We start from the raw sequence: 17,491 nt of genomic DNA, 5'->3' as shown, positions 1-17,491 counted from the left end.
CATCTAGGGATGAGTCTGATGGTCTATAGAAAGTTTCTATTTTGTCCACAATCTTGCATGCAAGTTCAATTTCTATATCAGTGGATTTGAGTTGCTTGTCTGCTGTGACATATACACCACCTCCATTTCCCATTAGTTCATGTTTTTGATATACACTAAGACTTACCCCAAATATTTTGCTGTTGTCATAAGATTAGTCACTGCTTTAAAAGAACACACTGGTCATTTCGGTGTGCTCCAGATGATTTAGAACTAGTACCAAGCAGTCATAAGACCCTCCACCACAGACATAAGTCTTGGCAATGAAGTGGTGTGTATGTGATAGTTGTCTGGATTCAGTGGAATGAGTTGATTAAACTTGGAAGTGTGACAGAACAATAGTAAGGAGCTGTCTTGTTTGGATGTGCCCATGACCTCAATGCTTCTGCATGAGATGGTCTTGCATTATTTTCAGCATCTGCGTGTTCTTCTGTTTCATCTTCTTTCATTCCCTACTGTTCATTTGCCTGCAATATGTTTTCAACCATTTCATCATCCATGATAATTACTGCCACAACTCTTTCATACCACTGGCATCACATTCATGGCATATTTGTATATGTGTCATTAGCTCATTTATATCCTCCAAAACAGAATATTCCGCTGTTGTTGAATTTTTGTACTTGTGTCTTGGCACTCTGTTCTGAACATTGTTCATTCCTTTCAGTCAAATCCCATGCATCTACAACCATGTAATAACACTCCTTTTCATTCAGTTGCTTGAAAACAACTTCTGTGTTATCTGCATCAACAGATCACTATGTACATAAAGGCTGTTTTCTGTAAAGTCATTTTAATGTTTCAGTTCTATGATCCATTAGCTGTAGCAGGGATGTCACATTAGGCTGCAAAAATTTTACTGCAAACATTCAATTTTCTGTCTCTAATGGTTGAGCCTAATGATGGGTTGGTGTGTTATCCAGTAAACTAGGACTTTCCTATATTTACCAATTTTGTTTTAAACTTTTTTTACTCCAGTGATAAAAGTGTTGTCATACTAGTCAGTGAATATTTCAGTACTCATAAATGCACTTTTTTGGTTTTTGTAAACTAAGGGAACCCTGATATTTTTCAAGGGTCTGGAATTTTTGGTATTTCTGATGAGGTGCAAAGGCATTTTATGGATCTTGATTGCGTTTGCTCAAGCTGATTGCTACTCACCCTTTTCTAGTTTTACATCCTGGAGCTGAACTCTTTCCCCGAGATGCTAAAGATTTTGATGGTAATGACTTCCAATTTGTTCTGGCGTAACCACAAGTGCCAGAACTAAGATGAACAGAAAACCAGAGAAGGTGATGAGCAAACGTAGGCCAATGGTGCACGGAATTGGACCTTGCCGCACCAGGAGCACTACCTTCAAGAAGTGAATACAAGTGCTGCTCATTCCAGCCTTGGGGCTCAGATTGCCCCAGACTGCAACGGACATTAGTGCTACACTATCAGATTGTCGTGATTCGTATCAAGTGCTTACAAGGACTTTGTGTATAGCAAGAACTTTACTGTTTTCTTGTCGCCTCTTGCTAGTGACATTTGCTGTAATCAAAGTTAAGAAATAAAACTACTAATGTTATTCATATATAAAAACAAAGATGAGGTGACTTACCGAACAAAAGCGCTGGCAGGTCGATAGACACACAAACAAACACAAACATACACACAAAATTCAAGCTTTCGCAACAAACTGTTGCCTCATCAGGAAAGAGGGAAGGAGAGGGGAAGACGAAAGGAAGTGGGTTTTAAAGGAGAGGGTAAGGAGTCATTCCAATCCTGGGAGCGGAAAGACTTACCTTAGGGGGAAAAAAGGACAGGTATACACTCGCACACACGCACATATCCATCCACACATACAGACACAAGCAGACATATTTAAAGAATACTAATGTTATTCGTTTGAATTGTTGTATAGCATTCCGAGAACACTGCATTCCTTAGGCACTCTATGAGCAATGAGTGGGCAATACCGCACACAATTTAATCCAGTTTCATCAGTGTTGTGAACAAAGTCCAAGTCATAGACATTTCCATCCAATTCTTTTTTTGATACCATGTCCAATAGGATTTGTTGCATCTACATCAGCTGACATTTTTTCACCTTGTATGTCCAACCCATAACTTCCACAATGAGATTTAAGTCTGTATTGTCATCCGTTAGCTGTCATGAATGATTCATTACCTCCCTCTTTTTTTTTTTTTTTTTTTTTTTTTCTTTTTCTTTTTTTTTTTTTTTTTTTTTTTTTTTTTTTTTTTTTTTTTTTTTACTGTAATGCCTTTTCTCAGAGCAAAGGATCAGGTATCGGTTGCCCATTTGACAGTTTTTGTAAAAACCAACAATACAGAGCTTCATTTTTCAGTTTCTTCATCATTTTTTTTTCACTATCAAGTTTGCAGGTTGACTTCAAAATCAGATCAGAATTCTTTTAATATCACATATCGTAGAAGTACCTACACTATAGTTATTAGCTAACTGATGACCAGTTTTTCCTTTTTTATGAATCAGTAATGTTAATTTTATCTTTAAGTGATAACACCACCCTCTTGCACTTAGACATTTATAAGCACACACATGGTATGGCACAGCAGTGCAGAGGCCGCATAGGGTCAGAGCAGCTAGTGCCAGCACAATATGTCCGTGCACACACGGACTAGACTACAGAAGTGTTTGCTCATGACAGACAATCCAGGTAGTCGCGAATCCACATTAGAGACTTTCAGATAATCAAGTCTTCACTGAAATTGTTCTTAGAAATTGTTGTATGTGCCATTGCTCCATCAGTTGCATGTCATTGACCACAATATATTTAAAAGTTTCACTGTTTAGGATTTTACATAATGAACTTTCAGTTGGGTGTTATATGTTATCTTAAATGGAATTTTATCTTTTCTCAGATGGGGACCCAATGGTGTTCCTGAGTACAAAGACAACATGGTGAAGCTAATGAGACTCTTCAAGTCATGCCTTCCAAAACAAACTTGTGTTATATGGATGACAACACTGCCAATATCGGCATCGTGTAGGGGTGGATTCCTCATAAAACAGGTGGGGCCATTTCTTATACATGTATTGTAAGAGTTAACAAAAATTGATGTCTCTCAGTCTTTACCTTTTGTCTTTGTTCCTATTTATTCAGGAATGCAGGCATGTGTTTGGGGGGGGGGGGGGGTTGCACGCATGCGTGCTTGCGTTTGAGTATCTCGAGGGAGGTGAAAATTTAATTCTGATGGGGACTGCAACTCTACTGAAGAAAAAGAAAGAAAATGAAAAGTAGTAGTAGAATATGGGCAGGAGGAAATGAATGAAAGGGAAAGCCATGTGGTAGACCTTGGTACAGAGCACAATTAAATCATTACAGATACTTGGTGTAAGAATAATGAAAGATAGTTGTGTATGTGGAAGAGAACCGATAAGACTGGAATTTTTCAGATATATTACACTAAGGTCTTAGACTGTTAGACCTTTCCTAGAGCTGACTGTGGAAGTGATCATAATCAGTTGTCCATGAAAATGAGTATTAAGTTAAAATCCACCAAGGAGAGCAGAGAAGGACAACTAAGAGTCACAAACAAAGAACTCTGTGGGAGTTTGATCAGCTTATAAGACCAAAACTCCACAAAATCAGTGTTGGTAAGGAAGTACCAATATCAAAAACAGGCACCAAATGAAGGAGACCAGTTCCTCATTACTTCTGACATCAGAATGGCTGCAAAGTGCTAATCATCCTTGGATATCATAGTCTGTAGTACAGTTAATTGAAGAAAACTGGTATCCACACTATCCAGGATCAAGACAGATACTGTATGATATGATGGCCACTCAACTTGGAAATCAGGAAATATCAGGTATTGTAAAGTACTGGGAAAAGTCACAAAAAAGTCAAGATTTTTTTGCATATTTCTCTAATTTCAGTGCGTAATGTGAAAACTGTGCACTGTTGTAATGTCATACATCTTTCACGTAAAAGACACTACAATGTTTGAACTGCGCTACTGTAGCTGAGTGAGCTATTCATATCTTGGCAAATTTATCAGTATTTGTTACAAGTGGTTTTGAGAATGACAATGTACCAGGTACCAGACACAGTTTCAAAGTAGTTCGGAGCACATCCAAGATAAATTACTTGGCGCAAAATTGGCATTTTTATATCCATTGCTTCACACTTTGAAACATTTTAAGAAAGTTCAAAGTGAAGTGCTGTAAACTCCATATCTTTATGGTGTGTTGGCAAACATTGTGAAGATTTTTATGGAATGTTTCATAAAAGAAAGTGTTTCGAACAGTGTATCTCCTTTTCCCTCAGTTGACCTGACAAGGAAAGATAAGTTTGTTCCCTCAAAAAGTATTCATCTCGGTTTTGCAGCAAAAAATGAGAAAGCAAGGGTAAAGGCATCACTGATTTACATATGCTACAGTTCGAAAATGACTGGTCAACCTGTGTGAAGATACTCTTACAGAAGTTAATGGAGAAGTCGCCATTATAATTACCTTTGATGAAGGCAATTTCATCCAAATTTTGTGGCACTCAAATCAGCAGTAGCAACTGCTCATTTACACTTATTCCTTCAGTGTCTGGTTGAGAAAGAATGGTTTTCTTGAAAACAGGCTGATAATGCTAAGCATCAATTTAAGGAGTTTATTTCACTACCAATAATCAAAGAAGAAATGTCCATGTACAAACAAAAGAAAAGTAAATTGGATCACCACTGCATCAAACTTTTAAGCTCATTTGGGGAGGAGGAATTTCTTGGTCTAAGGTCTTTGGTAAGATTTATTTCCATATTTTCTCATGGGAATGCATCATTGGGACAGAGGTTTTCTGTGAATTCGGAAGGCACCATAGAACATAAAAAAGAAAGAACACTGATTGCTCAGTGGCAGGTTTTTGAAGAAATGATTGATAAATGCAGTGAACAGTGCTCATTTTTATTATGTGGAATTGCTGAATAAGGAGAAAAAAGAGAATCAAAGGAAAAGGCAGAGTGCCAGAAGAAATCTGCTGAAGAAGTTAGACATCTTGCAATGAAAAAGTTAAAATTATTAACAGATACTGAAAGGGAAGTAGCACTTAAGAAAAAATGCAAGATCTTAAAAGATAGTGCCACATAAAACTTTCTTATGTATAGTTTGGTATGTTTGAGACTTATATAGCATTTTTTGTAATTTTAAAATAGTGCCCAAGTTTTGCTTTAAATTAGCATATGCGGAAGATTATTTAATATAATAGAGTTACAGGTGTGTCAATGTGACTAGTATATTGTTCCATTGAATAATCATTTGCGTAACAGTAAAATATAAGGAACTACACTTTCTGTGTAGCAGAGATGCTACATGGCGAGTAGCAACTATCCTTTCATAATATTGTTACATTCCTCTCTGGATTTTCCATTGTTTGAACTACACTTTCCGCATCATCAAATGTGAGATCAGGTTATTAAACACCATTTCACAAAAAGTCTTCCAAAAGAGTGAATTTTGGATTTGCATTAAATTGTAAGTATTTTGCCACTATTTTTTATTTAAGTTGTAGGTCATTAGTTAAAATTTATTTGTATTTCATTCCCTGACTGTTTGCACACAACAAATAAATGTACTATTTTCAACTTTTATCACAATTTTTGATGGCCAAATCATTTAATTTAATCTTATTTCAGGGAACGATTTAAAATGTATGTGCTTCATATCTGGAATATTGTTGTGCTTTATCCAATGTATTGCAGTTTGCATTGCCATTTGGTGGTACATTGAAATGTCAGTTTGGCTGAGTATATTAGATACTTTCAGTTGTCCATTAACATATAAAACCAGCATTTTTTAAACAAAGGACAATAAAAATACTGAATATTTAAAGCATGCTCAACATTCAGTGTCCACCCCCAAAAGACTATTTGGGAACTGCGTACTAAAGTCCTGGAAAAATCAGGGAAATTGAATCAGCCAGTAAGTGGCCACCTTGTAAGAACCTGTCCAGAGAAATAAACAGTAGAAAGGGTTGGTCACACGTCATTAATTGTATCTGTGATGAGATAGAACAGTATTATAACCACTATCAAGTACATGATCTCTTCAAGTAATTGAACAGCATTAGCAGTGAATTTAATTGTTGTATGTGGCTGGTGAGAACGGCAGTCGTAGCAGAGACAATGAAGACGTTGTTTGTGATGTGGCAACAGTATTGTGAAATGTTGTATTTTGGAATTTGCTACAGTACAGACAGTAAAGCAGTTGAGTAACTTACATCAGAACCTACAATCTTACGCAGTGAAATAGCAAATGCAATTCAGCATCTGAAAAACTGTAAATCCTCAGGTCTAGACAGTACCTCAGTGGATATGCTCAAAGAAATGGGGGCAGGAAGGTGGTGACATGTTGCTTTCATTGAGTACAATAGAAAACTTTTGACTCAATGAAGAATCTTGTGTATATGTCTCCAGGAGACATGCTTACAATTTCTGAAGCCTCTGTGCTATGAGGTTCAAATCTCCACAAAAAGACAAATTTTGTAAGAGAGATAAAGAAGTGCCTATATTCGTAATAAATGAATATAACTCTGACAGTACAGTGGGCAGTGCCTTTTGCTTGTGATTATAGGCTATAAACCTGAATGGGAATTGAAAATAAAAGTATGAATATTGTCCCCTAATTTACAAAACTGCCCTGACATGTGTGATTGTGCATCCCAGTTACAAGAACTTTATCAGTGTCAGCTTTATCAACTTACTTAGCATTTCAGCACATGCAATAATTTTTATTGCCTTAATCATTGCCCAAACAAAAAAATGTGAAGAGGAAGTTCCATCCGCAAATTATATATACTTTCCACAGGCAATGTTTCTGTATTTATCAGAAAGCTACCCTGCACATTTGGGACATTAGGGCTGCCCGAAAATCAAGCCCAGTACTAATTTATAGAAGCTCTTTGTCCACTGGTAACATTTCCTTAACTCATTGTAGTTGACGTTCTCCATAATAGAAAGGTGATGACTAATGACAATCAGCTCTGTCTGATCCACCAAAGTAGCAGGGTGCAAGGGTCTCTTGGTTCATTTTATACAATAGTTTATTAATCTATAAGAAGCAATTGTGAAAGCTCACGAATATCCTGGTTTGAAGCATAGCAGATTCAGACTTGTGTGTACATAAAACACACAAATTAGCGTATCGAAAAATATTGTTTTCGTGCTTACCTTCGGCTGCTACAATGATTATTGATTATTCAAACACTCAGTACTCAACACTAAGGTTGTACAATGTCAGTACCAAAGATTACACTGCACAAAAAACTGACATTATGAAAATTGGCAATATTGAAAGCAAAAATTGAAAGTGGTGATTCAGCAATGTACCACTGCTGTGAGGATAGAGCCTTAAATATAATGCCGGTGGAAACTGAGTGACAATGCGTATATGCATCACCATGCATTGTAGGGTTAAAACATTCTAAAGCAACATAGTGTTCCATTATGATCTTCTAGATTTTATAATCTTAAGGGCATTTCTGAAGTTTTGTTCTATTTATATTGTCACAAAAGAATCTGAGTAGCACAGTCACTGTAGTGTAGTCGTTATGATACTAGACTGTTGCATGGAGGGCCGTGAGTTCAAAACTCACCTGAACTGTGAAATTTTAATTTCTGTATTTGGTTCGAATACATTCTAGAAGTATCCACAAATGTCAAGAATCATTGTACTGGAATGTTCTGTAACCATATATATACCGTATACGTTCTGGCCGGAGGCAGTTCACTCCACGCTTTTATATGTGCAAGTGCCGAATGAGCCTTCATTAAGTAAAGTTAGTGTTCGTCATTCATCTAATTACTCCTTCTTCTACGTGACATTATTCTGGTGGAGGCGCTGGGTATTGGAACTTGTGATAGGGCATATTATCGAGGACACAGTGGCTCCCATCAGGCCACGACAGAGCTGCCATTTACGTGGTGAGAAACTCGAGTTCGAGCCATATTCAACAGATCACAATCCACCAGAGACAGCAGAAGAAGAGGACATTACAATGACAGCAACTGTGTTCCACTACATGAGACATCCTTCCGGGTTCTCTGGTGACGATGGCCAAGATTCAAACAAGTGGCTGAAGGTATATGAGCGTGTAGCCAAATTTAACAAGTGGGATGACACCGTGTGTTCGGTGAACGTATTTTTCTACTTGGAGGGCACTGCCAACCGATGGTATGAGAACAATGAGAAGTTCACAAGCTGAGATGTATTCCAGCCAGAATTGCCCAAGTATTTCGGTGACACACAATGACAGAAGTACAAGGCTGAAGATAAATTAAAATGCAAGGCACAGTGTCCAGGAGAAACTACAGCGTCCTACATTCAAGATGTCTTGGAGCTGTGTAAAATAGCGGATCATAGAGTGAAGGAGGAAGATAAGGTTGCACATCTCATGAAGGGTGTTGCTGAAGACATGTATCAAGCCCTACTCCTGAAGAAGGTTTCGACAGCAGACGACTTCATAAAATGATGCCAGTATATCGAGACAATGCATCATAAAAGAATTACACGCAAGAAGTTTGAACAGCTTCCAAACGTCATATCGATGTCTGTGATGGAGGAAGAAACTAATTTCACAAGTGTTCTTTGTCAGCTAGTGAGAGAGGAAGTTCAGAAAGCACTTGGATCGCACGGCAAGAAAAAAACCGAGACGCTTCAAGAGGTCATAAAGGAGTAAGCGGAACAGACATTGAACTCAATCTCTTGTCCTTCATTTCGCTTTAAAATGGTAATAAAAGTTGAGACCCAGGCGAAGTTACATTCTTACAATGCTGCCTGAGGAACCTGTCTGTGCACCAAGGTAGACTGACGTCTGGAGGACTGAGGATAACCAACCATTATGTTTCCACTGCGGACGACCGGGACATGTGCTGTGCTATTGGCGAGAATGGCGGCGGATATTTGATGACGCCCGCACCAGAAGACAGCAGACCAATCTTAGCCGACGCCAACTCTGGGATGACGAAGATGAAGAAGATGATGTGGGTGCAGGACGACGTAGGTCACCATCGCCACAAGCTAGCCGCTGAAGAGGACGCTCCCCTACATGCCGATCAAGGTCTCCTTCGCTGCTTAGAAGCTCGAGCCAATCACCCAGCCACTGCAACCTGGGAAACTAAAGGATGTGACCTTCCTTGGAGGTGAGGCCACCAAAGAGAAAAATCCTCCACGTTGATCACTACAAAAATGATAGGAAACTACGTTGATATCCTCATGGATGGCCGACCAGCCCAAGCTCTTCTGGACTCTGGAGCATCATATTCAGTCATTTCGGAGAAGTACCATCGCCAGTTGCAGAAAACCGTATTTGTCGACAACAAAATATCTCTGTTGAAGGTGGCTGATGGGAAATATGTAAAACATACAGGAAGATGTGTCATTCGTGTGGCTATAAGTGACCATACACGGCCCGTAGAATTCATCGTCTTACAAGAGTGTACTCATGATGTCATTCTTGGATGGGACTTTTTGAAAGCTTCTCAGGCAATTATAGATTGTGGTTGCTCAAAGATTATCAGGGTGTATACAACCTGAGACAACAGGGAGATCTGAGAAAAACCCGGGAATTTTTTCATCCGGGAGAAAACCGAGAAAAACCCGGGAATTTTTAGAATTCCATGAATTTATCATTGTTTTAGTTTTCAGTTAAATATTTGTGATTTTGACTGGTAAGAACCAATACTCTAACAAAGGATATAAGGATATTACTGTATCCCGCTACTGCAGAATAATACTGCAGCAACAAAGCGTGACTGGGGGGGGGGGGGGGGGGGGATGAAAATAAAACTTAAGTTGCAAGGGAAATGTGCCATACAACAAAACAGTGCTCATACAAGCGTCTGCCAACAGAAAAGTTTGTCAAAGGCTTTAGGAAGACTGCAATGCTTCATAACAACAAATTGCCTCTGATGAGCGTGATGTGACAACTGTTTTAATTAGATTCATTTGAGCAGTTGCGGGCGGGTTCTTGCGCATATGTAGTTGAGTCGCGTATGAGTACTACCTTCTCCCGCTTCTGGTTACAGAAGTGTGGCCGGGCGCCACTACTTAATATTGCCCCTGTTGGGAAATAATAGTATATCTGGGGCTGATGCACAGAGCAGGCTGAGTTGTGGTGGGGAGGTGGGTCGTCTCCACGTGACCTGTGTTTACATTCAGTGATTTTGTTGTTTCCTCTTCGTTTATTGCTCTCACGTTAAATGATAACAAAACGGATTTTTGTGGCCGGGAGCTATCAAATGAATTAAAATACATTCACATAATTATGGAAGGCCAAATTATGTTACTAGTTTCAGATATTACTTCCACCTTTCTGACAGTCAGGCTTAATCGCCTTGCAGAACAATGAAGTTATTTTTGCCAGTTTGCTAAAGAGATTTGGCTTTCATTAATCTTTTCTTCTGAGGCAGTCAATTTATTTGAAACAAAGTATTTAATTTCACACTATTGGCTAGTTTCAACTGTTCGCTGCATTTCAAGTGCACATATGGCATTATGCCATAATAAAGAACCAAACATGAGATAATAAAGTACTGGTACTCCAAGAAAATTTACATACGAGTGTGCATTTTAAGCAGAATTATGCATTTTAGTATGGTTCACGAAATTCCGACATTCTTGAAGTATCCTCTCATGTCTTGTGTCTTTTATAACATAATCTAAGATCTTTTAATGTTTTACATGTACGAACACATATATGGGCTTTCTGCGTCATCATGGCTGCGCAAGCGCGCTGACGCCTGTTATCTGGCACTCTCTTGCAACTGCTGAAACAAACCTATTTCTAACAGGTCACGGGAAAATATTACGAATGGCGGTTTCAAAAGCGTTACATTCAAAGCAAATTTCCTTTTACGCAATATGAACTATGTGCGAGAATGAATGATGAATTTCTCAAATCACAAAGCGTTTGACTCTGATTTAAAAATCAACTCTTTGAGGACGACCATTTAGGAGAATTTTGAGCCCAGAAGATCAGACATTTACGTCGTAATCATAAATTTTACTGGCACATTTGTGTGATGTATCTTAAAGTGTATCACGCGCAAAAAAGATCAACATTATATGTGGAAGCTTAACTTCTCTTCCAGCTTATTAATCTTTGAGACCAATATTATATGTGAATGCTATGTATAGTAATTTAAACCATTAACTTTTCTTATTTGTGTGTTCGCGCTACTTAAGAGTGATCTTGCTATTGGCTGACTATATCACGTGTCCTATGCTGTCATCAGCTGGCGAGATCACATGACATGAGCTATGACTGGTCTACAAAAGCGCATCATAATCTTGATTTCAATACTTCAGAAAGTTACATGTGTTGTTAGGCGGATTCAAATTGATACCTTTGTAATATGAAAATATGTAGCGTACATGTTGCTGCACATCAAAGGTCTTAAAAAACGTATTTCCCAAGGTCGTTAATTACGGATTGAGGGAAAGTTTTTCAATCGAATCTTGTGACAGAGATAAACTGTTGGTGCAACATTACTCATCACATGACGACTGCCTGCCATCCGCAAACTAACGGGCTTACTGAACGCCTTAATAAGACCTTGCCAACATGCTGTCAGTGTTCATCAATGTTGAGCAGAGCAACTGGGATGAGGTGCTACCTTTCATGACATTTGCCTACAATACCGCCAAACAAGACACCACAGGATTTATGCCATTTTTCCTGGTGCTTGGGCGTGAGGTGACTACGATGATGGACACTGTGTTTCTGTTACATCCTGATGCTGTGGATGATGACTACATCGGCCAGATGTTAACCGGAGCTGAGGAAGCTCGGCAGTTAGCTCAGCTCCGCATGCTGCAGGCTCAAGAAAACGATCGCCTAAGGTATGACGCATGCCACCGCTCTGTTGTCTACCAGCCTGGTGACCTCGTCTGGATCTTCACTCCTGTTCGGAAGGTTAGTCTCTCTGAGAAGCTCCTCAGGCGCTACTTTGGACCTTATAAGATTGTAAGACAGTTGTCTGATGTTACTTATGAAGTTGAAGATTTCGACCCTGACACAAAGACAACAAAATATCAGAGATGCGGTCCATGTCCTTCAAATGAAGCCCTGTAAGGATCCTACAGTGTGTAGCGGCAAGGGAAGTTCTAAGAAGATCACCATGAGGATGAACGTCAGTCGTCGGGAGTCGGAGTATGCAGGACCGATGACTCGTTCCCGAACTAGGAGGATGTAACACTGAGATACTGTTCTCTTAATGAGGGAGCAATTTCAGGAGAAGCTCAGTAGCATGGAGGCATTGCCTTCATTGATTTAGCTAAAGCGTTTGACAGAGTCAACTACGGATATCTGTTCAGAATCTTGAAACACATAGGTTTCGATGTGGCAACTTAGTGGTTTTAATTGACATCGTCAGAGGCATACGAAAATCTCGATAATGGACAGTATACTAATGAAGTATTGATATCTGGTGGAGTTCCTCAGGGAAGTCCCCTGTCCATGTTGTTTTATGTGGTTTCTCTGGAACCCCTTTTACGGCTTTTGAACACAACCTTGGAAGGCATAACAATAGCTGGGCTGAAGACGGTTACAAATGCATACGCTGATGATGTGGGAGTTCTAGTAAGGAGCGATGATGACTGTGCCCAGCTAACACATAAGTTATTGCTTTATAGCATGGCAACAGGTGCGAGGATAAATGAAACAAAAAGTTCCTTTTTAAATTTACGGGGTCTTGACAATGTGCAGCTACTGTGGGCAAACAGGGTTCAGCGTCATACTTCTTTGGGCATAACTTTTTACAGTTGCCCATTAAGAACAACGGCTGCTAATTGGAAACAGGTGTTAGGAAAAATCAGAGGCAGCTTAATACTGCATGAAACGAGAGACTTAAATATCAAGTAAAGAATTAAACTAATAAACTGTGCAGTTCTTTCAAAAGCTGCATATGTCGCTCAGATTTTACCAACACCTCCAGACAAAGTGAAATCTATAATGAGCACAATCTGTCGATACGTATGGAAAGGCCATATTTTTAGAGTAGCAGTAGGAACAACTACATCGAGACCCGAAAACGGAGGCCTAGGGCTGACAGACCTTCGGAGGAAAAACACTGCCCTCTTCATTGAAAGAACGCTAAAACTTATAGAGACACAGCCAAACAGCATAACTGCTGCTCTATTTGACCTTCTCAAACCCGTAAGCATGCAGTCACCAGTAGATGTTCACGACATAAATAACAACCTGAAGCATATTAAGGATTTTTATGTAGAATTAAGCTACTTGACATGCATTTTATCAGACAAAAATAAGAGGACAAGTAAATATATAGTAGAGAAGTTACAATCACGCAAAAACCAAAATAAAATGGAGCTGAAGTATCCCAACAAAAACTGGGAAAAAATATGGACTAATACAAATAACAAAACACTGACTACGGAAGTGCAAGCGTCATGATACAGAGTTGTCAACAACATTATTAGTACCAATGAAAAACTGTATTCAATAGGACTACAAGCAACCAATGTGTGCCAAAAATGTCACAATTTGGACTCCTTAAAGCATCGCTTCATCTGTAATGGATACAAGAATATTTGGAATGACATTGTATTGCAAGTCGCTTTTCTCAAACAGACCAATGGAAGAGAAATCACATTAAACGATATACTCTTCCCAGAAGAAATTTCCTTTCCACCACAAAAAACAATGTCATCTTGTGGCTATTTGGAAATTTTGTCAATTATGTTGTTAACAACAAAGGCAATGATAATCTACAAGAATATCGAGAATATATGAAAGACGAATACTTCAAAATATACTGGAACAAAGACCATAAAAAGAAGTTCGGAAATATGATTCAAATTTTGTTTCAGAAACAAGGCATCGGTTAATACCTAAATAATATGAAATCGACCGAACAAGATAGACTGCCAAAGTAGGGGATTGCTGTTGAGGGTGAAGTACGGTGGGGACTTCGTGTGCCCCGGGACCGATACGGTAGGCGTGAAGGCCTCAACAGAACCCCGAAAAAGCATGTTTTCCCAAGAAGTAACAGGAGTCATTCCACAGCACAAGAATAGTAAGGAAAAACTATTCTCATGCAAAAGACGTGCATCACTGAAGAAGTTTAATTTCCTATCTTACTTTTTATTTTTGCTTCTCTCTCACTTTTGTTTAAATTCTAATGGAGGAATATTTTGCGTTCCGTTAATGCAGTCAATAGTATTATAGAGAGAGTTATTTTCACCGTAATCAATTCGGATTACAATTTACAATTTTCTAACATTGTCTTCAAGATGCAATTCAGTTTCATAACCCATAACCCATTAAAAACAAAACAAACAAACAAAAGTGGGGCATTGAAGCTCGGGCAAAAAAAAAAAAAAAAGAAGACCAGTGTAGTATAGTGGTTATGATACTAGACTGTTGCATGGAGGGGTTGTGAGTTCAAAACTCACCTGAACTGTAAATTTTTTATTTCTATATTCAGTTTGAATACATTCTAGAAGTGTCCACAAATATCAAGAATCATTGTACTGGAATGTTCTGTAACTGTATATATACCATACTGTAGTGCCTCAAGAATTTCGGAGTAAATTCTAGAACATCCGATATTTTAGGTACGAGTGCGAAAGAGTGAGAACGTTTCTACCGATCCATCTGTTTCTATGTACAGGTCAGAAGTTTGTTATTAGAAGTCTGTAAGGGGGGCAAGTCACTGATGACAACAAGTGTTTGCCGCCAGAGCCACAGAAGATGTGACAAGAACTCAACAAATAATTATATTGGACTCACTTAAGACTAGAGACTTTTAAATTATTTCATGTCTTGGACTCGGAGAAGTTAAGATGCATGTTCATATTTTCATATGGTTTCTAAACCAACTCTTATGTCTCCATGTACTTAATTATTTCTAAAGCTCGAGATAAGAGTGAGATGACAAAGATATTTATGTGTCTAAGAGGAGAATTTTGTTCTGCATAGCAGTTCTAGCACATGATTAATCAATGAGTTCATTGACACTAAAGTTCATATATGTGATCAATAGATTACAGAAATAAGAAGATATTATTTTCTGTCGCCGGAAAACATTAGGGCGTGGCGAACTAAGTGACAAGATCCAAAGAAAACGGGGATTTAAAAACAGAAACGGAAAGAAGTTATTAGGCATTGTTATATCAACCAGGCCTAACAAGATACGAGAACTGTTTCCAGAAATCCTACTGAGTCCAATAAACAAATGGAAGAAAGTTGCGAGTGCAGCACTGTAAAAGACGTGGGAAAGTAATAGCAAAGAAAACTGGAGAGAAGACCTCAACTTTTCAACTAAGAAGATCGGGTGTGGAGAGTAAGCAGTCTTCACACACATGCATTGTGCCGACGCAGTAACCAGTCACGAACGCCGACTGCACCAGCTGCTGCTCACCGGTGCTGACTCTGCATCCGCTTGCTGATGACAATGCTGAAACCAACGTCCAACGCTGCTGGCGCTAGTGCTGTCCTCCGGCACTGATTACACATTTGCTCACCAACGCAGCTAGAACTCATGCTGGGTGAGCAAAAAACAATAATTTTTTGATAAAAGTTGAGGGGATGAGTGAATAATAAACTTTTGATGTAGTTACTGTTCTCAGTAGTTAATTTTCTTGTAGATGATTAATAGATCTAAGATCAATAAAACTGTGGATCAAGAACAGCAACAAACTTCAGGACCAGCCAAGATCATGACAGTGAATAGGGACACACCAGACTGGACTGAAATAGCAAATTTAATCAAAGGACTAAGTCTAAAGTTAGACTCAGTAAATACTCAACTAAATACTAGATTAGATGACCAAAGTGCTAAGCTAAAATTTTGTACATGGCTGCTCATTCAGAGACCATGAATAGTTACAATTGAAATAAAAAAGCTCTCAGTCACTATTTTTAATGAATTAACTGGGTTTCAGCATTGCTAGGAGTGTCTTCCTCAGAATTTAAATCAAAGAATGGTGTATAACATGGTCACAGAATTATGACTAAAAACGTATGATACAGAGTATAAGTACAGAATCATCGTGAAAGACTTCCAGTACTTATATGTCATTTAAAAATAATAATTGCAGCCAGGTGAACATGGCACTGCAACGAGCGCGCCATCTAGAAGCCATAGATACAGTTAGGCTACTTCACTATAGCACTAGCATTTGTTAATGCGGGCCCCTCAGTCTGTTTGCAACCTGTAACCGCGTAAGTAATGAGCAATACTTAGTGGCTCGCCATCACAATTTTTATCTTAAATATCTTTGTGACTAATGGCCTTTTGGCATATTTATTATTTTATAAATGACATATAAGTACTGCCAGTCTTTCATGATGATTCTGTGCTTATACTCTGTATCATACGGTTTTAATCATAATTCTGTGACCATGTTATAGACCATTCCTTGATTTAAATTCTGAGGAAGACACTCCTAGAAATGTTGAAACCCGGTTAATTCATTAAAAATAGTGACTGAGGGTGTTTTTCTTTCAATTGTTAGTGCATTCTAGTTTAAATGCTCAGAGTGAAACCCTGAACAGTCAAGCAGCAAATATGTTTTTATTAAAGACTGAATTTGACTCTTTAAATAATAAGGTAGAAAATCTGAAACTGGATTTAAAGAGTGAACTCAATAGTTCTTTGAATACTCAGGTTAATCAACTAGTTACTGGCTGGATGAGCAACTTCAAGATTTAACTAAAAAATTAGGATTTGACATTGAAGATAAATGTAATAATGTAGAAACGGAACTGAGCGAAAAATTAGGATCTTGGGAAAATGTATGTAATGTTAAATTTAATTCCGTCTGACAGGACATGAATACTTTGAAGAAGAGCACAGATCGACCTAAGGAAGTATTATCAATTATTCAGTCGAAAATTCCAGGTGTTCGTATATGAGCTGTTACTACACGAGCTGTCAGTTCACGAATAAATAATATGGAACAAAATTTCAAAGAAAAAATAGTCACCTTTGATATTATAAATGTATATAGTTTGGAGGAACCATATGAACAAATTATAGATCGAAAAGTTACAGAGAGTATAACCTCCGGAAATGTTTCGACTATTACTTCTTCCAAACTTAATGATACTAACAAGGGTATGGACAACTTGTGCAAAGAATTCAAACTTGTTTGTGACAAAGTAGAAAATAGAATAACTTCACCTAATGTTGTGTTTCCTAGTAAAGTGGTGATTGTTTTGTCGTGGGGAGACTTTCACACAAAATTTAACGAGAAGTACTGGTTTGCACTTGCTGAAGTGAGGTTAAGGTCAGATCCATGGGATCCAGGCAAAGTCACTCCTGTTTCCCAGGGACGTTAACATTCTGTGTTAATGGGCGAGGTGACAACCATCGGATCCCCGGATGTTTTCGATGTTTCTTCTGTACAATTTTTCCTGCACCGAATGCCCTTCAAATCTTAAACTATTCTGTAATCTATTCTTGAATCCTTATACTA

General features: G+C 38.4%; 1 protein-coding gene across 1 annotated transcript in view; it reads left to right on the top strand.

The window, feature by feature from the left end:
• LOC126482180 (PC-esterase domain-containing protein 1A-like) overlaps positions 1 to 17,491 on the top strand; it is a 189,517-nt gene that overhangs the window by 48,974 nt on the left and 123,052 nt on the right. The window contains exon 4 of the mRNA XM_050106158.1: positions 2,926 to 3,076. Coding sequence (XP_049962115.1) covers positions 2,926 to 3,076 — 151 coding nt within the window. The remainder of the gene's footprint in view (positions 1 to 2,925; positions 3,077 to 17,491) is intronic.

This window comes from Schistocerca serialis, chromosome 5 (genome assembly GCF_023864345.2).
Source record: "Schistocerca serialis cubense isolate TAMUIC-IGC-003099 chromosome 5, iqSchSeri2.2, whole genome shotgun sequence".
Classification (NCBI taxonomy): Eukaryota; Metazoa; Arthropoda; class Insecta; order Orthoptera; family Acrididae; genus Schistocerca; species Schistocerca serialis.
The sequence above is the reverse complement of the archived record's forward strand: the minus strand, read 5'-3'. Positions and strand labels throughout refer to the sequence as shown.